Source organism: Dermacentor variabilis, chromosome 11 (genome assembly GCF_050947875.1).
Source record: "Dermacentor variabilis isolate Ectoservices chromosome 11, ASM5094787v1, whole genome shotgun sequence".
Taxonomy (NCBI): domain Eukaryota; kingdom Metazoa; phylum Arthropoda; class Arachnida; order Ixodida; family Ixodidae; genus Dermacentor; species Dermacentor variabilis.
In genome coordinates, this window is record NC_134578.1 from 57,120,838 (window position 1) to 57,145,905 (window position 25,068).

Below are 25,068 nucleotides of genomic sequence, written 5' to 3' on the forward strand. Positions count from 1 at the left end.
GGCCAACCACCTTGAAAGCGTGGATTGAAGCTCATTTTTTTTTACAAGCTTGCACTATGGCATTTCACAGTTGCATGAATATTGTGGGCATCTTAGATTGTACATACTGCTTTTATTTCTTGAAAAATCTTCAAAAAATGACCCCTGCACTGTTACATAGCACTCAGTTGCACCCACATGCAAACGAGCTATCTATTGCATTTATAAATCTAGTTGTATTCATGGCTGTTTGAGAAAGCTATGACAAAGCACAACCGAGCAGTCGCGCCAGTCAATGGCATGCTGAAATGGTATTTATGCAGACATATCTGGTTGCCATGGGCTGTAGGCTATTTTCCCCTGCAGGTACTACTACATACCAGTGAAATCTTGCAGCAAAATGAGTATGGGACACAGTGGTACGGGACAAAGAAAACCGAAATCGAAACTATTCAGCAGGGCAGCTGGCAGCCTAACGGGCATAAACATCAATAATGACATCGTTTTTTGATTATTATGCTTTTATCGATGCTCCATGGACGAGACGGAACATGACAGAGGGGGCGAAGAAAAATATGACGGTGACGGTAAGTTAATTCACGTTATGTGACCTGCTTCACATATCTGACAGCACGTTGCTTTCACAGGCAGGCGCTCTAGGCGTGCTTAATTCATGTGTGAGCGCTGTGCAAGTCGAGCACGCACAGTGACGGCGAACAGGCACGCTGTCAGTGTTCTTGTCACCACGGTTTGATTTGCTTCTCAGCAGAGGATGATGTATTCGCCGAGTGATGAAAGCAGGCAGGGAAAATGAATAGCGAAAGCTGATGCCGTCGCTGATTGGGAGCGCTTTGTCGGCTCCAGCGAAGACAGCTTCTGCAGTCACTTCCCGTGTTGCACGCACACGTTCGCGGTCGTGTGTTGTGTGTGTTTGGGAATGCGGTTCTGCTAAGCATTGTTTCCGAACACTGCAGTATTCTTCATAGTTTACTGAGCAAACGTGGAGTTTTGTCGGCATTGTTTTATATGCTCAATTTCGCACCCGCCGAGCTGCTTGCCCTGGACACTGTGCGGTAGCAAATCGTCGCGCGAGTCGAGAGAAGTACAGCCCGTTTCACATGGTCTAGCTGTGCACGTGCAATGTTGCATGGAAAATGAGGACGCATGGTCAAACGTGGAAAAGCTATGGCGCCTTGGCTGGTGATGACGAACGGCATGCGCGTTATCAGCGCGACATAGCATTCCCGAAAGGAAATGCAAGCAAGGCAGATGACGATTATTGTTGTGGGACAAGGTAAGCCCCAAAGGGTGTACATTTATTTAAGAGTGTGGGGAGCGCCACAAATATGAGCTCCCACTTGTGTGACAGGCATCTTCAAAGGCCACTGATTGCGCCGGAAGCTTGTGCAGCTGCATGATAATGCGTGGAGCTTAGGTGAAAAAATGCATGTGCCAGACATGCAGCTTATCGCAAAAAAGAGAGAGAGATACAAACAAAACGAAGGTGAACCATTCATACCCCCGCCGTGGTTACTTAATGGTTATGGTATTGGGCTGCTAAGCACAGGGTCGCAGGGTCGAACTCCGGCCACGGCGGCTGCATTTGGTGGGGGCGAAGACACCCTTGTACTTCAATTTAAATGCACGTTAAAGGACCACAGGTGGTCCAAATTACCAGAGTCCCCCACTACGGCGTGCCTCATAATCAGATTGTGGTTCTGGCATGTAAAAACCTCATAATTATTTTTTTAGCCATTCATTGCTGGCACTTGCCAAAAGGAGATAAAACAATCACGAGGCACGATTTGTGTCGTTCGAAGCTTTTGAAAAGAATGTGGTCATTTCCAGCGTGCTGCAGAATAAAAGAGAGTTCTATCGTCACATGGTTGGGAGAAGGCTGTTCAAATTGATGGACTAAAGCGCAGATAGTTTTGAAGGAATGTAATGTCTTCGATAACTGGAAAATCGTCAAGCATCTTGACAGGAAGATAAAAGAGTCTGAGATAACGAAACAAGATAGGATTGTGACATACCCAGGAGGTTACTGTAAAACGAAGAAGGCGGTTAACAAGCGTAGTGTGTAAGTTGCATTTGCTGTCCTCGAGAAACTGAATGCCTGTTAAACATAAGGAAGTAGGCATGCACGCAAACGCAGAGCCAGAACAGGCCTAGCGGCATGTGCACAAGTTTGTTGACCACTACAAGGAAATTGTGCCCAGCATCCCACTGTGCCACTTTAGATGCTGTGTCGGACAGAGAGGTGAACAAATACAAGAATGAGAATTGCATTGCAGTAACTGGAAAAATTTGCAACCCAGGAAATGTAGCTATATGTGTGTTTGCCGTTGTTCCTGCGCCTTGAAGTTTGGGGAAAGCACACTTGTAAAACGTGGAAATTTGTTTTCGTTGAGGCTTTCATATTGGCCCTTGCACACGAGGCTGAATGTGCAAGTGCACCTTCTCTTGTATTACCAGCAAAAGAAATTTATCTTATGTTTTGTGTTTAAAATTTATGTTATCTTAAATTTATTTAAGATAAGATAATCTATTTATCTTAAACTTATTTTATGTTTTAAATCCATCTTATTTATCTTATGTTTGTTCCTGAATTTATAGATGGTGGTGACAATGGGATATGACAATGTAATATGTATGTTGGACTTTTGGTGATGGACTCAACTTTTGTGCGTGTTCCTTTGAACTCTCATTGCTAGCTTGTCCTCTCTTTACCACCTCTGTGTATAAATGCACCACCGTTTCTTTTTAGGAAATAAAAAAAATCATTTGTTCATGCTTTGTGTGCATCACTCTAGACTTCCCTCATTGCGTTTTGTGTCTTAAACCTGTAATACCCAATGTATCATTTACACCGTACTGAGCTTCATACCTCAAAATAAGCATGGGAAATCTGATGCATTGCTTATAGTAAGTAGTGTGTTTTGATACACTAAAATGGACTTCTTGGTTATGGATAGTTCAGCAAACCAATGACTAATTAATTGCTATTATAACTGAGTTCTCACTCAAATAACATTTCAACATTTTTATTGTTGCTTTTGCATAGGTCAGTAATATAAGCAAATGCTCATTCATACCTGCTCACCAGTATTCTTGTAGGCCACGTACGTGATCCCGCTTGTGCATGCGCACTAATCCGCAGTCACTCGTGTTCCTACCAATACTCACCAATGCTCACTTGCATTCATAGTCACTTCCGTTCACACTTTCCTATACCCACCAATGCTTGAGCTTGTGTCCACTCACTGGCACCCACTCAATGACATGCTCACGCCCATTCACACTTGCCAACAACCACTCACTTTAGTATTCACGTCCACTCATATTAAAACTTGCGTTTGTGCTAACATTAACCGGCACTCCTCTTCATACTCTTTCTGCTCAAACTCATCGGCAGTCACTCCCATTTATAGTCACTCCCACTCGCCTCCTTCATCGCTCACTATCACTCTATCTCTCATCCTTGTGATGAATGCGGAGTGAATGTGAGCCAGTGAACTCGTGACTATGCCTAGCTATGTGTTTTTGTACGAATGTACTCGTTACGGCCAGAAAGGAAGGTGAACAAGTCGTCCTAATTTTTCTTGACGAGGAGCTGTGCTTAGGCTTTACAAAGTTAAAACAGTGCACCAGAACTTAACAGCATGTCAGCAGTGACTAAAGTGTGTGCAAGTGTCAAAAGGTGGGCTGCTAATGCTATGCCATTATTATTATTACTTGGTTTGAATGCATATACACACTTGAAAGAAAGGAAAAGGAAAGCAAGGAGCAGGCTGACGACTACCACCGGAAAGGGCACAATGTATATGCCGACTCTTGAGGGAGGAGGAGACAAGACAAGAAGGGAAGAAGGAAAGAAAAAGAACGATGACATTGTTAAGATTATTGTTACTCGGAAACGTACGATAAGGTTAGTTGCTAACATACCACGGTATGCCCACACAGAAAACTATTATTCCGAGTTTAACATCATTCAAGTGCCTAATCTTTATGCCTTCAGGCTAATTCTTATGTACAAGAATGCTATTAGAACAAACAACGCAGATATGTTGACACTATTCAACCTTCAAAGCTATGTGCCAATGTACAATGTATGCCGTTGCACCGCTTGATCTACACCGTTTTGTCGGACTGTGTACTGATTTCAATCAAGCTTGTACGGAATAATAAACACACTTGAACGGAATAACATGTCACTGGAAGAAATATTGAAAAATAAGTTAGTGTTTTGCTGCTTCTGCACTAATGGATGGCGTTTCATTCTGTTTTTTGTATTTTGCATTATTGTTTGTTACTTCACACAATGTTAACAAATGCACCAAGGTTGTTCTCAATTTTGGATGTATATTTTCTTACTGATCCCTACTGTAAGTATTTTTGCCCTTGTACGTTTGCAAATTCAAAATGTATTCCAATGTCTCCAGTATTTCTCTGCGTTTGTCATGATTAAGCTGCTTCCTCGTCATACTGTAATGTGGGCCGTAATGGGGTTTTCTCAAGCTGCTGCATGTGGCTTTTACCCTTATGTCCGCCTCATTCTGTATTCTGTGGAAAGATAAGAAATAAAGATTATTATTATATATTATATACATATCTCAGACTGAAGTACGAACAATAACAAAAAAGCAGAGCACAGCTTGTCACTGGCAAGTAACACTATTAAAACAATGTTAGCAATGGAAAAAGTAATGTCCGTGGTCTCGTCACTCAAAAATTAAAGAAAAATTAGGTTCAAATGGAAAGACAAGTTGGTTTCTTCTAGACTAGTGAAGATGGGGGCATGATGTCAAAAGATGAGCTGCTACTGTTATGCCATTATTAGTTATTTCGTTTGGAAAGCAAAGTAAAAGGAAAGCAAGGAGCAGGCTGTTCGTGTTGAGACACGCTACGACTTTGGTGCATACGTTCCGAGTGTTGTACGTACACGACAGGCCAAGGAGATGGTAGTTCCTCACCAGTGATGTGCACTGTGCAATGGAGATGGAGATTCCAGTGGAGAATTAAGGATTTAGGAGTAGAGCAGTGAAAGAATGCATAGTAGCAGCGTTCATCACCTGCCTTGGTGTCTTGCTTGCCATGGCATTCTGCTGCTGAGCCTGAGGTCGTGGATTTGATACCCGGCAGCGGTGGACGCATTTCGATAGAGGTGGAATGCGGAAATGAGTTTGCCGTGCTTTGCGTGCACGTTAAAGACACCCAGTGAGTCAGTCACTTTTAATGAAGAGCCTCTCAGTACGGTGTTTCCCATATCCTGCTGCGCAGCTCCGGGATGTTAAACATATACCAATTTAATTTAATGCTGTTGCGAAGCTTATGAAAGCGACACTACCGTGCAAGGTAGATTGTATCAGCACCAGGGACACGCAGCCCTATATTGACCGGTTGCAAGAGCACAATGAGAATGAGAGCAATGAATGCTGTAAAATAGGTGTTTGGGCAAGCACATAGCACTTGCATTTCTTGGTGTGCAGAGGTTATTAAAGTTTTTCTATTTAGATTTGAAATATTTCTTGGAAGTGGTTTGAGTTGATGTTGACAATGAAAAAGAATAGGATTTAAATTTCCCACAGGAAAGTGAGCATGTGACAGTAAGTTTGGAGAATATCTCTTGTGATGCAAAGATACATGATGGTAATCAATCCATCAACAATCGAAACTTTATTGGACGTTGTAATTGCGGGTGCTTTCTACTGTGGATGTGCCCTTCAAACAGCTGCTCAATGAAATCAATGAAAATGAGCACTAAAGTGAAAATTTTCCTGTATTTCACTTTTCAAGACGTGTCAAAGTTCAGTAGTTTCCTCACGGCAGACACATTGTTTTAACATTTTTTGAAGAAAATTGCGATTATAGATTTGTAAACAGCTGCAAATTCTTATAAAGCTTTCTGTGCACAATGTGGGAACGGAACCATGGTAAATGATGCACCCCAGGATTTTGAGCATTTGCTTGCAAGCCTTCATCTGCTGGCATACTGGGGTTTCAGTGCCACCCCACTACGATGATGCGGTAATGTGAAATATTACCACACACTTGCATGGTATCGTAGTGTGAAAACATCAGTAGAATCAGAGTACCAGTGCAATTCCACATTAAAAAACTTGGTCCCTGAACTAGGCTATCAAGTTTCCATAAAACTGTTACTGCATTAAAGAACAACACTGCAAAAAAGAAAAAAAATTGAACCTGTGACACTACGGGCAAACCACAAAACGTGACATGACGCCTTGGCAAAGAAAAAAAAATTGGCCCAGCGTCCGAAAAAAGAGGATTACGTAAATTTAGCTTGACATTCACTACGGCGTGGTATGCACGTAGCTGCTCAGTGGGAATCCTCATGCCAGCAGTGGAAGCCAGAACGCTGCCTTGGCTTCAGCAAAGCTGATTGAGTGCAGTGTGATGGTGTGTCCACTTGGCTTTGTCTCTTTTAAAACCAAACGCACTTCACATCTTTGGAGGCCTTCTAATCCTTCATGTGCAGGCCTTTGATAAATGGATGGTGCAATAGCGCCAATGCCAACGGTGATCATGCAAATACGTCTAGTGCGTCCGTATGATTGCTATCGCAGTAAAAAAAAGATGAACTCTGCTGGTGTGAGCTTCCTTGCCAGTAAACTAGCAACAGATGCGGTCAAATTTTCGAAAGTTTGCAAAGATTGTGATTCAAAATGATGAACAGCAATGAATACGTCCTTGGTATTGTCCACATTTGAGACCTGTACTATGCCCGTCCGTTCACAGACGTTCAGGCTGTCTGCACAGAATTACGTGAGGCATCTGTCCGAGTGTGGGAGTGCCTGAAAGTAACTAAAATGTTTGTAAATATTGCTACTTGCACTTTTCAGTTCCGTGACTTCAAACTGCAACCCTAAATCAGTTTAGAGTGACAAAGTAATGTTCCAAAACTGTTTTAATGCTCCGCACAGGCCCATATCGCGTGCTCCGCTAAGTGACCGATGTCACCTATGCAATCGTTTTAGCCGCGCCCCCTACGTCCTCCACTGCGACACCCGGTGACATCGTCCACGTCGCCCGACTCAAGCCCTACAACTCTCCACGCGCCTTGGATATTTCACAGCACCGTGATGGTGCTTTTGCCGCCGGGGGGTAGTATTACGATATGTTCAAGCGATGCTCAAGAAACGAGCCACCGCGAGAACGACGGCGAAGTTGGTCAGTGCGCTTGGCGCGAGTGAGTGTCAGCCTGGCTGCCTGGCTCCAGTGTAAATAGCCTGTAAATAGCCTCTTCTGTCTGTGTCTTTCCACATGCAACAATATTAAAGAAAAAAGTATTAATTATTGCTGCAAAGAACGGCACCCAAACTTCTATTTTTTAAAAATTTTGGACAGGAACCACAGCACTGCTACAAGTGCAACATTATGGATTTCACTGTATACTCTTCTATTTGAGCAGGTTTGGTCAGGAAAGTATAAGCTTGCTAGGTTGAGTTCTTGGCCTCTTTAGCATGCAGCATTGTCGTTTTTACTGATAAACGATTAGCTTGACCCAAGTACGCGCCATCAAAGTCTATGGCACCACGGCTAGTTCATGGAGCAGTCACCACCCATCTTGAATTTTTACATCTTTTTTTTGCTTTCCAAGCCTGCTCTAATAGTAGGAGTTCGCTTTACTATTAGAGACACATAATTTAAGGATACAGCCTAACTGAACATTCTTTACTGTTTATGCTCCTAAGATATGACCCAAGTAGATATGTTGAGACTTCTATAAAAAAAAGAATGTGGAAATGATACTAGGAACAAGAGCAAAGAAAAAAAAAAACAAAATTTTGTTTGACGTCTGATCATTGTACTGAATCGCCCCAATTTTACAAACGTTTAGTGCGGATTTATAAGATGTTAAAAATAATAAATGAACAATTCAACTTTGAGCTGGGGTGCCTTGCTTAGCAGCATAGATGTCCTGATGCTTACCATAGTTACCATTGTGTTTAAGAAACCTTACAGTGTCCATGCCGGGAAAGAGATTCCAGTTATTTTCGCATACACCCTCGTACGAAAACCTGTGGTACATGCAAATCAGCTGCGACTTTTGCTCTTTTGCAGATGCTGACCAGGGTGATGATGACAGAACACACACGTCAGAGCGCATGCATGTGGAGGCTAGCTCTGCAGTCGACAGCTTTAACGCTGCTTCACTGACTGCATCCTCCTGTAAGTCCCTGCTTAATTCGAGCCACAGAAGTTGAGTGAAAATGCTCTACACCATCATGGAATAGTTGTGGTACTTCAACTAACAGAGAACTCTATGCTTATCAACATGTGAACTTGCGCCTAGTAAAGGAAAGCGTAAACGGCTGCTGCAGAGTATGAGGTCGTACATTTGATTCTGAGCCTTTAACTGCTAGATAAAGATTAATTTCCATGAATCAATATTGGTATGACACAATTGTTGTGACATAGGGTGACACTAACTTTAGAATGGTGGCATTGGTGGAATGAAACCTAAGTCGCATACATATTGTCACGTGGTCGGGACGTCAAAGAACACAGTAGCAATACTGTGAAAGGGAAAACTAGCTTTTATTGGGCGAACCTGTGCCCACAAAACAGGCTACACTTAAAGCACAACGAGAGCGGCGAACACAGTCGGCGATCGTTGAAAATCTGATCAACGTGTCAAGCACGTCGGCTTTTATACATCAAGCGTCGAATGTTCCAGACTAATCGTTGGGACATGCGTTCTTTCCACAAAGTTCTACACCATTCGCGTCACGCGATGAAATCAGATAACATAAAGTTCGGCGACAACAGACAGTGAATAGAAGCGTCGATGACTTTCCAGAAACTTCGGATACATGCAGGCGCGTCCCGCGCTGTGCGATAACATTTGTTAGGCGGCGAAACGTGGTCGCCCGATAAAGATAAGTACACGTGTCAATATCCCTACTGGAGGTTTTAGGCGCATATCTGTCCAGACAGACATGCGAGTACTTGCAAGTCCTGTAATGAACCCAGGAAGCTCGCGCACATCATTTGGAAATGCACGAAGCTACCATTTCTGCAGGGTAGTTTGAACACTGTGAAGCAGTGGGAAGCGCCGATGTGCTGCTCTGACTGACCCATCCAAAAGGTGGTGGTGGCCTGGGCTGCGGAGGCCACTGGCTATTCTGGTGCTTCCGGTCGTCTAAGTCAGCAGTCACTTCTGCAATTCTTTTTGACCAGTAAAGCTTTTACCATCAGCGTCATCACGGGAAGCAGAAGCAGAACTTTCTGATATGGGTTAGTGTAAATGATTCATTGCAATTGGCTCTAACAAGATCACTTACAGTGTGGCAATGTTCAAGCATAGAAGTTGTTAGCAGCCTGCTGAATGATGAGTACGTTAGTTAACCTTTTAGTGCCTAAACAGAGTTCGATCACATCAAGGGAAACTAGGGCAATTGGTTCACCATTATTTCTGGCCATCGAGAGTACCTTTGCGCACAAAACAATGAAATCTTATTGAAATGTTAAAACCTGTTAATTATATAGTAATTAATTAGACATTGGTTTCCAGAACTACCCACAACTGAAAGCTCGCTCCAGAATTTTAAAAGCCCTAATATAGACATGCGTTAAGTTTTCAGTCCTTAAATAAAGACTTTAAGGTATCAAATTCAGCACAGCCTATATATTATGCGTTGGGTGTTGCAGTGTTAAAGGGCCCCTCACCAGGCCACATAGCAAATTTTGGCTATGCATTGGAAGTTGTTGCATGCCTTCTAAGGAGTGTTCTACCGTTAGAATTTTTCAAATTAGTTCCTTAATAGCAGTGATGGAAATAGTTGAAATGCCGCAAACCCATGATTTCAGCGGGCAAGCGTCACCGCCAACATAGACACTCTCTCCACTTGTCCCGTCTAGCCTCTGCAAGCAAAATTTCTGCCCTGCATTCTTACACACTGGAGCAGGAGGTTCTTGAGACGAATGCGTCACGGACCGTGCCTTCTATTTTTTTTTCTCACGCAATTTTGCCGAGTGGTGCACTTCCGGTGACAAGTCTAGCACGGGAGTTTGCACGCTCTGCACAAGAACACCTGATTAGCATTATAAGTCAGTGCCACAATCACAAGCACTGAGGCAGAGAGCATGATCGTGGTGCTGGAACACGGTAGAAAATGACATAGTTTCGTCCTCCATGCGTGTGACTGCACGATGTGGGAATAAGCAGGTGAAACAGAAGCACATCTCTCTTGCTATGGTACAAGACAAAAACACGCAGACATTCGGTTTGTATGTTTCATTATTTCTCTAAACTTTAATTCATCTATTGAAGCAACGTGTCACTGTGGGGTGATGTCACGTTACTGTCATGAACATAGGTGCACTTGTGTGATTGATGTTGACTCTTCAACTGGGAGAGTGCTGCCCGCGAGGAGTAGGGCAAATGGTATATGGTATGGAACGTAAGCGCCTTCTGCGGCACGTAGAGGCGTAACACTTACTAGACATGATCGTTAGTGCGCATTGCATGCACTGCGCTTGTCAGCTCAAAATGGCCAGACCTGGTGAGGGGCACTTTAAGGGTTCAGTCCCATAGTTATGCCTTCAAAGTAGTGTTCAGTTTTGGTTTCTCAACTCTCGTCACGTGCTGTCAGCATTTCTTGGGGTTAACACTGTTGCCAGTTCTCATGAACACGTAAAGTCAAGTCACTTGGCAGATTGAGATATTATATGTAAAGCATATTTTGCATTAGTATTTTAAACAAACTAACTTTGTATGAGGAACTAACTGCCTTGGTGGCAAGCTTTCCAGTGAACTGCAAGAACTGATTTTATTCAAAGCTGATTTTGGTTCATTTAATGAATGAAGTACCAAGTATAGACTTGTGCTTACTGCAGTTCTAAAATGACTGCAATCAGAACGAAAATAAAGGAAATTAGGTTTGTTAGGATGAAGGCCTAAATCCACTGGGCAAAATCATGTGTTGAATATTGTATCCTTTTCTTCATCACGTTGAGAAATTCAAATAGAGGTACTTTGTACTCGCTTTAAGAAACGAATGTTTTACAGTCGTTATCGCCTCTTGAATTCCTTTCATATATTGGGAACAGGGTACCTACCAACCGGGAAAACTGGGGATTCTCAGGGGTTTTGAGTAGTCCGGAAAAACTCGGGGAAAACTCAGGGAATTTGTCCCTGTATCAGGGAAAGTTAGCTGTAATTTTATTGAAAGGGTCGAAAGTCGCGGTAATGCTGGCTCGAGTAACAGACAGGAATCGTAATGTATCATCTTAGACATCCTGTCATCGGCTGGAGGAGTTGCCAGTGTACAGTCAACGAGCAACTTTTGGGATTCCCGATAATTTGGATGGCCTCACGGCACCAGCACGTACTCCATAGAGTCAGTGCACCAGAACGTCTGAAATTTCGGACGCAAGAACTCTTCGCCGTCTCATTTTCCGGACGTTTTGCCGTGACCGCAGGTCCGAAATGGCATTAATGAAACCCACCACCGCTGCCATTTTGATTACCTCGCCGCGTCGAACCGGCGCTCTCGCACGCAGATCCGCTGGCAGCAGTAGCCACCACTGCGGCAACGCTAGGCCTAGCTGCTTCGACGCTCGCTATGAAGCTTCTTGCTGTTGGGTGCCGTGTTTTTTTATTGAAAGAATTCGCTGCTGTCAGCAATGGCATGGACTACGCCTTTTTGGCCCTCGCGATTGGCTTTGAAGCTTGGAAAGCCCGATGCGTTGCATAATGCCGGTTCCCGAAAGTCAGCTTTGCCTGCGTACAGAAATGTTACTTGGTGAAGAATACGCAAGAGTATTGCAGTGAAGTATAACAAGCGTGGGAAGGGCGCTATTGCCACGGGACACAGTATGTATCCCTTAAATATACATGTGTGCACCCGGTATTTCCTGTCGCAGTACGAGCACTGATATGCCTAATACGTGTACCGACAGGCCTGGAGAGCGTTTTCAAATGTGCCTGTGGCGGTTTGAGCCCTTAAGGGCAGTAAATGACGTGCATTTATTTTTTCCACCTGGCCGATTTTTTGGACGTTTTCGCGGCCCCTAAGGAGTTCAAAAACTCGGACGTGGACTGTGCAACTGACCAAGAAGATGCTTCAAATGATCCATGGGGCGAACTGTAGGCGGAAGGAGGACAAGAACAGAAAGGATCTATGCATTGAGGAATGAACGGGAAAGGAAGCATGCTGCCGCCGTTTTGAAGGAGCTTGAGCCAAAAAACAGTGTTGGCTGATGCCAAGATGCAAGTGTCCCTCATCCAAACCAAAATAAACTTTTTAAAGCAGTGAAACACAACACTGAGGCATCGTGCGCAGGCTGAGAGTATGTCAGGACAGTTGAGGTTGACTTACAAGCTGTTGAGAGAGAATCTCAATTGTGACAAAGTTCGGGCCTCATACCACTGAGCTTGCTATCAGTTGATAGAAATAGCTCACATACGAAAATATTTGCTTCTCTATGTATCTCCTTTTTTATTCGTATTTGAGAATGTCCGACTCGATTTGCAATTTTTTTAAAGACATTTTATATGCTGTGCATTGACTAACCCCTCCCTTCTATTTTCTTTTTGAATAACATAAACACTACTCCTTAGTATTCGAATTAGACTAAGTCGTTTTGTTATCATTTGTTTCATATGCTTAACAGAGAGTGATAGCATCGGGCGATATGGTTTCAGCTCATCTTGACATAAAAAATAGTTCTGTATCACTCAGAAAATTTTGCAAAGGCACTCATGGAAAACCTGGAAAACTTGGGGAATTTGGAAATGTCAACTTGGTAAAAACCCTGTGGGAACCACTGATATTGCACTGTTTATTTTACTTACCACTCCTATGATAGCCCTTTGGGGCTGCAATATGTTGAAATAAGTAAACTTATACAGTCATATCTTGTTATAACGAAATGGGATATAACAGAGTAATAGATATAATGGAGTAAGGGGAGTAAGTGAAATTCCTCTCAAAATACTCATGGAGGTTCATCTTGCAGTGCATTCAATAATGAATATAACAAAGTAATTCTGGCTCTTCCTTCCACTTCGCTATAACAATGTTTTTCAGTAGTACTGTATTTACTTGAATCTAACACATACTTTCTTTCTGATAATATGGGCCCAAAAATTGCTTGCGCGTTAGAATTTAGTACGACCCTAAATCTGCATTACAATATCGCCATTGGCATTTCAAAATGGCTGCCTTGTATGCGCTTCGCACCTAGCTGCCGTAGCTTTCTGTGTGTGCTGTATACGTGTGCTTAGGCAATGCTTCTTTTGGCTTAGGTTAGTGCACCGTCCGTCTTCCCATTTTCTGCGTTTGCTCTATCAGCATGAAAGCGCTGACTGCAAAGACATGGCGAGTTCATCACGATGCCGCAATTAAAAGGAAAGCTATCACATATGCGGAGACGGACGGAAATGGGGCCCCATCACGGGCGTTTGGAGTTCCAGAAACTTTTGTGTGGGACTGGCGCAAACAGGAGAGGCGTTCTACACCAGCGGCTGCTACTTACGGCATGGCCGCGTGACCCCTATCTTGAAAGCGATCTGGGGCAGAGACAAGAGTCTATGCATCTAGGCACACCGCGCTGGGTTCTTGTCGCTTAGCTTGCGTCGAAGCAAGAGGCTGCACAAAGGTCAATTCTCGCACCAGTATTTAAAGTGTTTCCGCAGTCATTGAATGAGACGTGTTCATGCTTGTGTGTGTGTGTCACCATGCTTGCTAATTTAGTTAGTAAGCGAATGTTTAAAAGTTTATACGGCTGATAAAACTACTATCCTTACTTTTCGTATAGCTGTCTACTAATTTGCTATCGTAATCAATGCTTCGCCTTTTGTGCGAAACTGCGACTTTTTTTATTTATTGCAACTTTTGTGCATTGGGAGTAAATCTTGTTTTTCCAAATGAGAGAAAGTTGTATTTCTGTTTGAAAGAGGGAGGTGCACGGTACTGTAAATGACTTTTCTTTCTTTAGGTCATGGCAAACGGGTGTGCGTTACAATTGAGGGTGTTTTCTTTTTCCCTTTTTTTTGGACACGCAAAACGGACGTGCGTTATAATTGAGGGTGCGTTAGAATCGAGTAAAACGGTACATTGTCGGTATATGTATTTAAGTATAATGTTATAATCTCTCAGTGTACTCTCCCCCCTTACACAAAGCCTCTAAGGGCCTGTAAGGTATCTTTAAATAAATAAATAAACAAACATGTCATGGCAGAGCCAAGGTGGGACCATTGAATGCTTGAACGAAGATAACCCGTTTCTTGGTTCATAACCCCCTTTTGCAGTGTGTAATGCGAAATATGTGCTAAGAGTGTGAGAGTTGATGTTGTAATAGAATAAAAAGCCAGCCTCATGTGAAAGAAAAGGATTGCATATGCTATGCAGCTTGCAAATGTGTGCTCTCCTGTAGGTCCTGCCCCAATTAACGGGGACATTGGGCTCTTCTCACCGAAGCGGGAGCCTGAGGAAATCATCTGTGCGGTTGATTGCTCGGACGGCTTTTTTCCAACCCATATTGGTGAGTACTTTAGTTATTGATACATTTACATCACTATTTCCAGGGTTTGGGACATTGTGTGAGGTGTGTCTGTGTGTGTGTGCGGGGGGGGGGGGTGGTTACAGAAGAATGGTACATAGCAAAGTGCTTAATGTAGGGAGAGGTACACAAATTTAGTTATTGCCCACTTGAAGGGGCCCTCTAACACTTTTCAAGCCACCGTCTTTCTGTTGCACGTTGCATAGATTGATGGTATTTTGAAATTTATCAGCTGGATAACTTGTACTGCGTATCCCTATTGCTGCCATTCTTGTTGCATTCATCTCTCAAACCATGAATCTTTGCAGCTCGCTACCAAAACACAGTAGCTTCAAAAGTGTTTGAGGGCCCCTATTATTAAAGGGACCAAGAACTAACTTCTGTAGTACCCACTTTTCTTTAGTACAATGGAAAGCTTATCGGTCATGGTGTTTCAATCTTGCAGTGGTATTGCGTAAAACACGGGAATATTATTCGTCAGAATTTTTTCAATCTGCAGTTGTGATTGTGATCATGTATTTGTCTGCTGGAAACAGTGACAGGTGAGCGCAGCAGCGATCGCACGCTGGCATTGGTGGGAAGGAGTAGGATACACCAGCAGGTCCTTTAGTGTAGTGCTGGCACCCATTTACGGTACAACTAGTTGATGGCATTTTGTATCTCGTAATGAGACCGTGGAACTTGGTGTACTAACTCGCAAACTCGCGTGTGTACAGAAGCACTCAAGTGTGCTGCCATGCAGTGAGGGATGTCTCTACTCAATTCTGCTACTCATTCCAGTCAATGCCACAGAGGCAGCGCCGCTCGTTAGCTTGACCTTTTCTTTAGTTTTTAATATGCATAGAATGAAGTGCGAATGTCTATGTAATATAAAGACGGCAATATGGTCCACTTAATAACAGGCAAATTACGTACAATAACCTGATTGCACATGTCTCAAGTACCAAGTGTCACCACCACTTTGTGCCACGTGCTGTTTTTCATGAGTTTCCATGTCTATATAATTTTATAGTTATTGGGAACCATAGTGCTTAGGTGATGAGGACAAGAAAGAACAAGGACGAGCGCTTGTCCCCTATCCTAGTCGTTCTTTCTTGTCCGCGTCGCGCGTGTGCTGTGGTCCTAACAACCGTATCAAACCAACTAGCCCAAAAGTCTTTAATATATAATTGCTACTTACATGGCAAATGGCTTGGTAGATTCTATCACTATAAATCATTGCTTTTTCATTTCTACCAACACTTCGCGACATGTTAAGGGCAGTTGTCGGTCACTTTAATGGTTAGTGCATGCTTAATTGCATTGCACTTGTTTTGCACTTGCAATTGCATGCAATCGCAGCCAATTGAGTTGAGCATAGCAGTGTGTCTGTTTGGCTTCATTGCTCCTGCAGCCAAGCACCGGCTCTGGAGACCTTCTGACTCTCTATGTGCAAGTTGCGCATGCGCATTGATATGGCGCTAGCACAACGGTGACTGTGCTTTTTCACACTACTCTTGCTTGTATTCTGTGCCCCTGCTCGGCTGTGGGCATGGCGCTGACAATCAGTACTTGCTTAACATGCTGCAGACCCAGCTTTGATTCCTTGTGGGGGCTAGATTTTCTTCATTCTTTTTATACGGTCATCATGTTGAGGCCACAAATACATATCAAATGTGTAGGGTAGCCAAAGAAAGGCTTTCACATTTAAAATGGAGATGGGGTCATGATGTAAATATCATGTAGGCCTATGGTTTTGACAAGAAGGCAGGCAGGGAAGTTACGGTACTTGCAGATGCTGGTCAAGGCATTGGGTGAAACCCTCTGTTGTGGGGAGAGTCGCTGGCCTCCTCACATATTTTTTTCGTCTTGCAACATTGCATTTGCGTATATCTCTGTCATTACTAAACAGCTTTATAAAATTCCTGAGGTAAAATGCTTTCTGGACTACCTGAGAACATCAAGTGTACAACCTTATTTTCTCGATGGAGCCTACTATGGATGAAGGACGCTTATTCTATTCCTGGCCTCAGTGCACCAGGGAAATAGTAATGTCTTCGTGCTGAGATTGGAGTTGAAATTAATCTGGAGCATATATTAGGTCAAGCTCTTCTCTTTGGGGGACAAAAAAAAAACAATATTATCACCTTACATTCACTTTTCAACACTGGCCCACTGTATGCACCTATGCATCTATGTGGAAGGAAAATGTAATGTGATATTGTCGGGGAAATTTTGTGGTTAAGAACAGTTAAAAATATTGCTCTGTGTCTAGTAGAGTGCTGTCTTGTAAGAAAGCATGTATTCAGTTTCTGCAAGACAGTAAATGAGTAGATTCTTGCGTGAACCAGATCACCACAAACGTACTGTACATATAGAGAGGACAGCCCTGTTTGTGTGTATGTTTGTTCCTTCTGCGGTCGCCTGCTTCGCACAAGAATTCACTTGTTTGCTGTCATGTGCCAACTAGCCCAGCAGCATGCTATTTTTAAGTGTCTGCAAGTTTGTTTGCATTTGTTGGCGCAGACCCGAGTGAAGGTGATGTTGGGCCCTACTCTCCCAAGTGTGAGATCGATGCACTGGGCTGTGGAGCCGACGGCTCCTACGTCTCTTCACTGGTTGGCCCTTCTCGTGAGTACCTGCTTGATCCAAGCCACAGAAGCTTCACAGCAAAGCATAAGATGTGTCCTCTAGGCTTGTTAGTCAACTTGACGGCAGCAGAAAATGTATTCAGAGTGTGGCTGCTTCTCGTGATGAGGCCTGTGGGACGATGTGACTGTTCTTAAATACCGTATTTACTCATGTAAGGCCTGCTTTGTGCAAGTAATGTAAGGCCTGCCCCACCTTCAAGTCTGAGAACCTGGAAACAAAGTTGGAAGGTAATTCAACGTCTAGTTGAAGTTGTTGAAAGACAGTGTCTTCGTGAGTGAGTGGGGGGGAGAATGGGGTATATGAACCGTGTAATTTATTGTGAGAGCTGCGCTGGAACAACAACGTTTGGTTGACACCAACTAGAAGTTGAATTGCCTTTCAGATTTTTTCCGTCAGTTATCATCACCATTGGCATCATCGTCATCGTAGCCATCAGACTCATCACATATCCAACAGCCCCAGTGGCATGTATATATTTAGATGCCATGGCACTATCTTCAGGATCGACCCATCAAAGAGAGGCTAGAAACAGGTTAGAGACAGACGTGCCCCATAGGAAAAAGTGGTGGTAACTTGCAAGTAAGACGATGTCTTCAAAAAGTTTCAGCAACTAAAGCGACGAATGAGGCTAGTCGGTGCACGTTCATGGTTGTGTTGTGCCGAGTTCTTTTTCTTTTCTTTTTTTACCCGCCGTGGTTGCTCAGTGGCTATGGTGTTGGGCTGCTGAGCACGAGGTCGCGGGACCGAATCCCGGCCACGGCGGCCGCATTTCGATGGGGTTGAAATGCGAAAACACCCATGTACTTGGATTTAGGTGCACGTTAAAGATCCCCGGGTGGTCGAAATTTCCGGAGTCCTCCACTACGGCGTGCTTCATAATCAGAAAGTGGTTTTGGCATGTAAAACCCCATAATTTTTTTTGTGGCGAGTTTTAACACTAATAAAATGAATGACTATGACAAGGATGGACGAAGTGGAAATTACCAACCCTTTAATCCTGTCAGTGAACATGTTTATTTGCATGGTGATAGGAAGGAAATGTAAGAAGTGGCAAGATCATGACATATGAAGATGCGGTAAGACAAAACAACAAATTTACCTCCACTCGTCGAAGCCTGCACGCTCTGTCCCTGCTTCGGTAAGTGTGATAGAGGGAGTGCTTATGCACCTGTCTTTTTGATTTGTAATTGCAAGGGCGACCCTGATTTCTCCTTCCATTTTTGTTTCTGATAACGGGCATACATTTGCACTTTTTACAGTGCGCCACCAAGTTACAGGGCGCTGTAAGTAGCTGGCATGTATTTGTGATCCCGCAATCTGTCATTTAGACAGCGTTTGGTTTACCCAATCTACACCTCTAAAATGTGCCCCATGTACATGAATCAAAAGGATTGTGCAAGAGGCTGAACGCAGAAGCCAATGAAAAAAGCATAAAAGTCTGTCTGATCAAGCACGTGAACATGTACATCGAATGCGCGAGCTCTGTGGTTTACCACATCCTGCTAACATGCAAAAAGATGTTTTGGCCTACCAAGTCTTTGCATATCATGATCTCGCCACTTCCTGTATACTATTTCTATCACTTTGCATATAAACATGTACACTGACAGGACTACAGAGTTGTTTGTTTGCGCTTTGTTCTCCCTTGTCGTAGTCATCCATTTTTTTCGGTATGAAAATTCAGCGCAACACAAGATCCATGTTCGGGGCCTTTGAGATCTCATTGGCATGCCATTGCGATTGCAGAGGCCATGCATGTGTGCTGGTTAATTTCCTCGAGCTGCTACTGGATAGCACGAGTTAGTATCCATGCTGATGACGACCAACAAATGCTGGATTGTTATCACGCAGATTGCATGGCATCAACCATGTAAATCTAGCAGGCTTCAACGGTTTTCACTGTGCCAAGACGCGTTTTTAGCAGGCATAGCTGCATTGTGCTTTTGAGCACACTTCCCAATGTAGGGTAGCAAACTGGAGACTAATATCTGGTTAACGTCCCTGCCTTTCCTCTTCATCTCTCTCTCTCTCTCTCCCTCTGGGGCACATTAAGAGAGTGTTGCTGCAAGAAGTGGGCAGGTGGATTCTGAACGCATTGCTAGTGATTTCATTTGAGACTTTCTTTAAGAGTGTTAAGGTGATGGTAATGTCAAACAGTAATAGATGGCATGGAGAACGATCAGCTTTGGGAGAGCGCAAATGAGGTGAGCTTGTCAAATGATGACAGCAGCAGAAGTGACAATGATGGCTGAATAAAAGCAGTCTGTGAGTGCAGTTCGAGGATTCAGTGAATTGGCGAGAGAGAGAGAGAGAGAGAGAAAGAAAGGCAAAGGAAAGACAAGGAGGTTAACCCGAGATTATCTCTGGTTGGCTACCCTGTACTGGGGGAGGGGCAAGGGGATGCAATAGGTGAGAGAGAGAAGGATAAAAAGAAAGAAAGACCTAAACATACACACGCACGTACACACGAACTGTTTCTGTGGGCACTGTCACGCAGCCCGCAAAGGCGTTCCTAGTGTTACGCAGTGTCACCGTACAGTCCTACGTCCCACAGTGTACAGTCACAATTTGTCAGAAAGTCCCGTGTTTTTCAAGTATCGCAGCAGTGCCTTCATAGCAGATCGCGCTGATGTACGCGTAGGCCAGTTTCCAAGGATCTTGTTTTCTGACATTGGGCGCTTGTCCAGTTTGTCTAGGGTGGCTGAGAGGACCGCTCTTTATGGGTTGAAACGAGAGCACTGACAAAGAAGATGCTCGATTGTTTCATTGCACCTGCAGAAGTCATAAAGTGGGCTGCTGGCCATTCCGATAAGGAAAGAGTAGGCATTTGAAAATGCTACTCCAAGCCACAGACGAGACTAGAAGGGTGCAGTCACGTCGTGGAAGCTCGGGTGGAATACGGAGCTGTAAATTAGGGTCCAGGGTATGAAGGCGTGCACTTGTGAAACCATTGGCGAGTTTTGTGTAAGGCTTGCACCCTGAAAAAAACAAAGAACTTCTACAAAAGTTCAGGCACATAAAAGTGCATAGGACCTACAGGCTATGTAGTATTTATTTGTTTATTTCATCATTCTGCCATACTTACTTGAGTCTGAGCCGACCCATGAAACTAAAAGAAAAATAATAAAAGAAAAAAAATGAAACTTACCTTGAATGTAGGCCGAACAAAAAAGCGAGGACAGCGTTCACAAAATGAGAGCAGCATTTATTGAATGTGAACATGCTGACCTCATTCTACGTTGCTTTCTTCCTTATCGCTGTCATCCCCTCATTGCAGCCGACACGCGTAAAAAGTGTCTCCTGTTGCCCCCTCCAACAACGGACATTTTTCTCATTGATATAATAGTTTGCTTGCGCCTTGTCCGTCGTACATGCTCCTCTTTTAGTCCACGTCTTCGTAACGCTGTTTTCTTCAAGTATGCAAAACGAACTCGCCCACATCAAGCTTCTGCTGCGTCAGTTCACCTTGCACTGCTGTCCGCAGCAGTTTATGTCACCACAATGCTGTCATTTATACTGGTCAAATAAAGTTTCATAACATTGGTAATGACACTGGGCTGCGTGGAGATAGCAAGTGGCACAAGGCTTCCGCATACTTAGACAACTCCCAGAGGAGTTTCTGCATGAGTTTTTTTTTATTTGTTTCATGAAATAAATATTGAACAAAAAATGAAAACAATAATTGCTACGGTTTGTTCTACACTTTGTAGCTTACACTTGCTTATATTCGCAGAGTACATGCAGATGCGCAGTACAACAGTGTGCTTGGGCTCTAGAGCTTCAGCTGTGATGTCACAAAAAGTTGTCACCTGGTATAGCTTCAGCACCAATGCTAGAATCTATGTGAAGTGAAGCTTTATTGAGGAAGCGAGAGGAGAATATACTGAGGAAATGCTGTCTCACCCGGCGTGTTACTCTGCTCAGGGGGAAAGGGAAGATGAGAAAAATAATGGCTTAAGGAGTAATGATGAGGACAGGCAGTAGGATGTGATTGTATAAATGTAGGTGTTCGAAGGGCTCATTCACAGCCTTAAATCTAGGGCTGTGGCAACCAAATATTCTGAATGGCTCACTTCATTGATATATCCGGTCAGTGACCCAGTAACACTTTTTACCTGAACAACCTGTCGTTAATTAGTGCTAACGATGAGATCAGTGCCTGCCGTTCAGAGTGATAGTGCAGACAAGCAAGAGGTACATGTGCTCCAGTGTATCAGGTAATTTGCAGGCATCACAGCCTGGCGAGTCTGCTCGTCGGATGCAGTACAAATATTGTTGCGTTGGCACAACACGTAGTCCACCTGTCGATGCAGTGTGCTGAAAGCTGTACTAACGATGCTGCTACTTCCAAAATCATGGTAAGATGGCCTGTATATACAAATGTGGTAGCGTAGCTGAGGCACAAGTGAAGGAAATGGTGGGAGAAGCTCCAGAAAAGATGGCCAACCTGAACTACTGTCGCAATTAATAAACAGCACCGGTTCTAGACTCAGTGCATGCTACACGGAAAGCTTTGCTTGAATATGTTGAGTGCTGCTCGCAGGAAAGCCTAACTGTTGAGCATGAGAGCGGTAATTTGCCCAAAAATGGTGTTGACTAACAATGACTTCACAACAACAAAAAAGTCATAGGTGCGGCAAAATTTCATTGAACATATTACATTGCAGACTTGTTGCATGTTGTGGATTGATAACGCAGCTTCTTTTATTGTCGTACCAGTTGTGTTACTGTTGCTTCTTGCAGGTAACGCCACGATGACTGGACCGAATTTGTCCAGTTTCGTGAACTGTTGGTGGGACCCATCTGGGGCTAACAGTGCGTTGCATTTTTGCTTGTTTCACTTGACCTCATTTGCTGTTTACATGTGCATTGCATTTTTGCTTACTTCACTTGGCCTCATTTGCTGTTTACTTTTGTAATGAAGCCAGTACAGGCCTCAAAACTGTTAATAGCTACTACAAAAAAGTGTGTTTTTCTTAACAGTTGCTATGTCTGGATGCCGCGCTTATGAACTCTTCTAAGTCCAGACAATTCATTCCTTGAAACAAGACAATAATAGTGCATAGAAGAAACTAGCAGTAGTGCAGGTGGACTTCATTAACAAGTCTAAGGTTTGCAATATGTGCTAACCTCATTTTGAATCTAAAACCTGTGCAACATAGAAACTGAAGGAAATTAGAGAAGTATAGGTGGAAAGCCTCCCAACTCAGACTTGCTCAAAAGTGAAGTCGTAAAGCGCTCCCTAGTTTTGTATATGGCACAGAATGTAAAATGCATTGGGCATTATATGTGGTTTCAGGGGATAGCTCTTCTAGTGTTCATGGTAGATGTCGGTGGTTAAATTTTTTATTTTGAAACAATAGCTGTAACTTGTGAGATGGCAGTGTGGAACGTCTTAGCAGATGCACATTTGCAGAGTGACGGTAAGGGCCAACAACATGACTCTGAATAATCATCCGTACCTGTAAAATATAATGCACACATCAAACATTAACATTAATCTGTCTTCCAAGCCTTTGAACAGTTTTTGATTATGAGAGACATAATAGCTGTGTTGTTACTTTTTTGTCTCTCGGCAATTATGCATATTGTAAATTGAAGTGGGTTGCAGTTAAAATTTGTGATATGTTTTGTGTTAGTTATTGTTATGCTGCAACATATTGATAACATTGTTAGGATTCTAGTTATAGTGTCATTAGAAAACGTCATTTGTAAATCATGTACATGCTATTCTGCAACTGTGTTTGCTTGATTTACCGAGGGGAGGCTTGGGCCATCTGTCAGGTGTTGCAAAACACCTTTAGTTCAATTGATTTGCGATCTATTCTGTGAAGTGAAATAAAATCGACGCTGTTATTATTATAGATGACCTTAAGTTTTCACATTGACAGTTTTAAAAGCCTTTGCTGCTTTTCTCTGCTCAAGCATAGAAGAGGCTAAATTTTTAATTTTGGCGAGATACTCAAGGGTAGCCCTAAATCAGCTTACTCTTGTGGAGCATGTATGCAGTATTTCTTCATGTCTGTTCTTACAGTCGAGCAGGCTTAATCTCTTAATAAAGGTTTGCTGCTGATTTATACGATTTCCGTGTCACTGCTAGAGCGCTCTAGAGTGATCGGCTGCACATGCCAATACTAGTCCCATGCATAGAAACACCCCATCTCTACTCTGTAGTTTACGAGCTATTGGAACCGTTGTGGAAACTGAAGCTTCCTCAACCAACCTGCATATGGCGTGCATTGAATGTGTAGTTACACAGCCGTCGCTTGTGCGGTGGCCGAGAAGACGGTGATGAAAAGTCTGAGCAAGGCTCGAGCACCGGTGCCATATGTAGAGCCCATCGCCACTGGCTCCACTGGCTGAGCCTGGCCAGACGCCCTTGTCAGAAACGTCAGTGACTGCACGTGCGTAATAATGAATAGCATTACCTCCAAATGTGTTTCTCTGGTGCCCAATTTGGAATGTGTGGTATGACTGTAGCGCTGCCATGTAGAGCAAAAAAGAAAAGGTAGCTGTCATGAACATTATTGCAACCATTATGTAGTGAAGCACTGTGGAGACGTAACTCACGTCATTGTAATGTCACCCATAAGTTGTTGCGTTGTTAGTCTCTTGAATGTATAGTCTACTCTGTATACTCTACTAAAGGTTCAGCGGAGTAAATTTTCTTATGTTTCTAAACATGGCCGTGCCTCTGTGACAAGCTAGAGTGGTGGATATGCAGTGTGTGCAGTATGAAGTGCGTGATTGTTGACATCATGACGCCTGCATGCTCACGCTTTTAACGGGATCACAGCTTGCCTTGTCGTAATTAGTTCAATTTGAAACCCAGCGGTTAAATTTTTTTCAACTACACTTTCACCTCCTAGCTGTCGCCATAACCAATTGTTCGCTTGACCTTCGCCTTGCTTATCTCCGAGCATCCCATTTACATTAAAGCTGCCTGCTATTTCTGTCTCCTCTTGAACAACTCAAAGCCCTAAGCATCATGAGATGCATCATGAGATGCTTGCCTAATGCACTGTACTAGAAAGAAAAAAGAGCGGTCCTGGAAATGAAACCAGTGTTATTGTCAAAATTAAAACCATGCAAACAATCCAGTGAACATCAAGCATGTACACTTTCTTCATGTTCCTAAGCTTTTCTGTGTGACCAGTCGGTGTGATAAACATAGCGACATGAAATGTCATTTCTGATGCACACTAGCAAGTTTAGCGTACAATATAAAGGTTTGTGGGATCGCAAAGTGTAGGATCCCGACACAGAATACCTACATACGCTGGTTTACTTGTTTAGAAAATAATTCTTGTAAAATTCAATACAGCAGAGTCCCTAGGAAGCAGTAGCCCCGTGAGCCATACAGCAAGTCTGGTTGAATGGTCTTGGGCCGAGTAGTGGCTTTTTCATGGCACGTAGCCTGTTTATAGCTTTTGCTGTTATCGAGGTCGGCGGCGTGCGCAGGCGTGGAAGGTGTGCCTCGCTGAACGAAGCGATGACGGGGCAAAGTCTTCGGCAGAGCCACGTGCGCAGTTGTGGCAATTATGCATGCCCACTTGTTCATAGGAGCGGCGGAACTGGGTGTTAGGTACGACAGCTATGTGCTAGTTCATTTACGCATGCACACATCCTTGTCGGCCAACTCTCCCAATTTGTCCAGGAGACCCCCGAATTCCGACCAACTCTTCCAGTTGTACGGATGCGCCCTTAAGTCTCCCACAAAAACTGTCCCTAACTGACTGCAAATAACAATAATAATAAAAACATAGATTAACTATTCATAAAATAATAATTATTAGAAAAATCTATCATGAAGCCACAACTGCATCATTGGCCTCATGCCAAGGATAGATATAAATCCAAGTCCTTTTGTGCATAGCCAGTGTAGACCACACTTAGTTCATATTGAAACATGCGTTGAGTAGTACA

General features: G+C 43.4%; 1 protein-coding gene across 3 annotated transcripts in view; it reads left to right on the forward strand.

Moving 5' to 3' along the window:
• Positions 1 to 473: 473 nt before the first annotated feature.
• The window catches only part of LOC142564619 (uncharacterized), a 45,978-nt gene continuing 21,383 nt past the window's right edge, over positions 474 to 25,068 (forward strand). Inside the window, exons 1-5 of one of the 3 annotated variants that reach the window (XM_075675685.1) lie at positions 474 to 566; positions 8,065 to 8,172; positions 14,386 to 14,493; positions 17,017 to 17,121; positions 21,886 to 21,957. In XM_075675685.1, coding sequence (XP_075531800.1) covers positions 515 to 566; positions 8,065 to 8,172; positions 14,386 to 14,493; positions 17,017 to 17,121; positions 21,886 to 21,957 — 445 coding nt within the window. In that variant the 5' untranslated portion in view covers positions 474 to 514. Of the gene's footprint in view, positions 567 to 947; positions 1,274 to 8,064; positions 8,173 to 14,385; positions 14,494 to 17,016; positions 17,122 to 21,885; positions 21,958 to 25,068 lie in introns of those variants that run through there. The other 2 variants (XM_075675686.1, XM_075675687.1) reach the window with 2 other exon arrangements.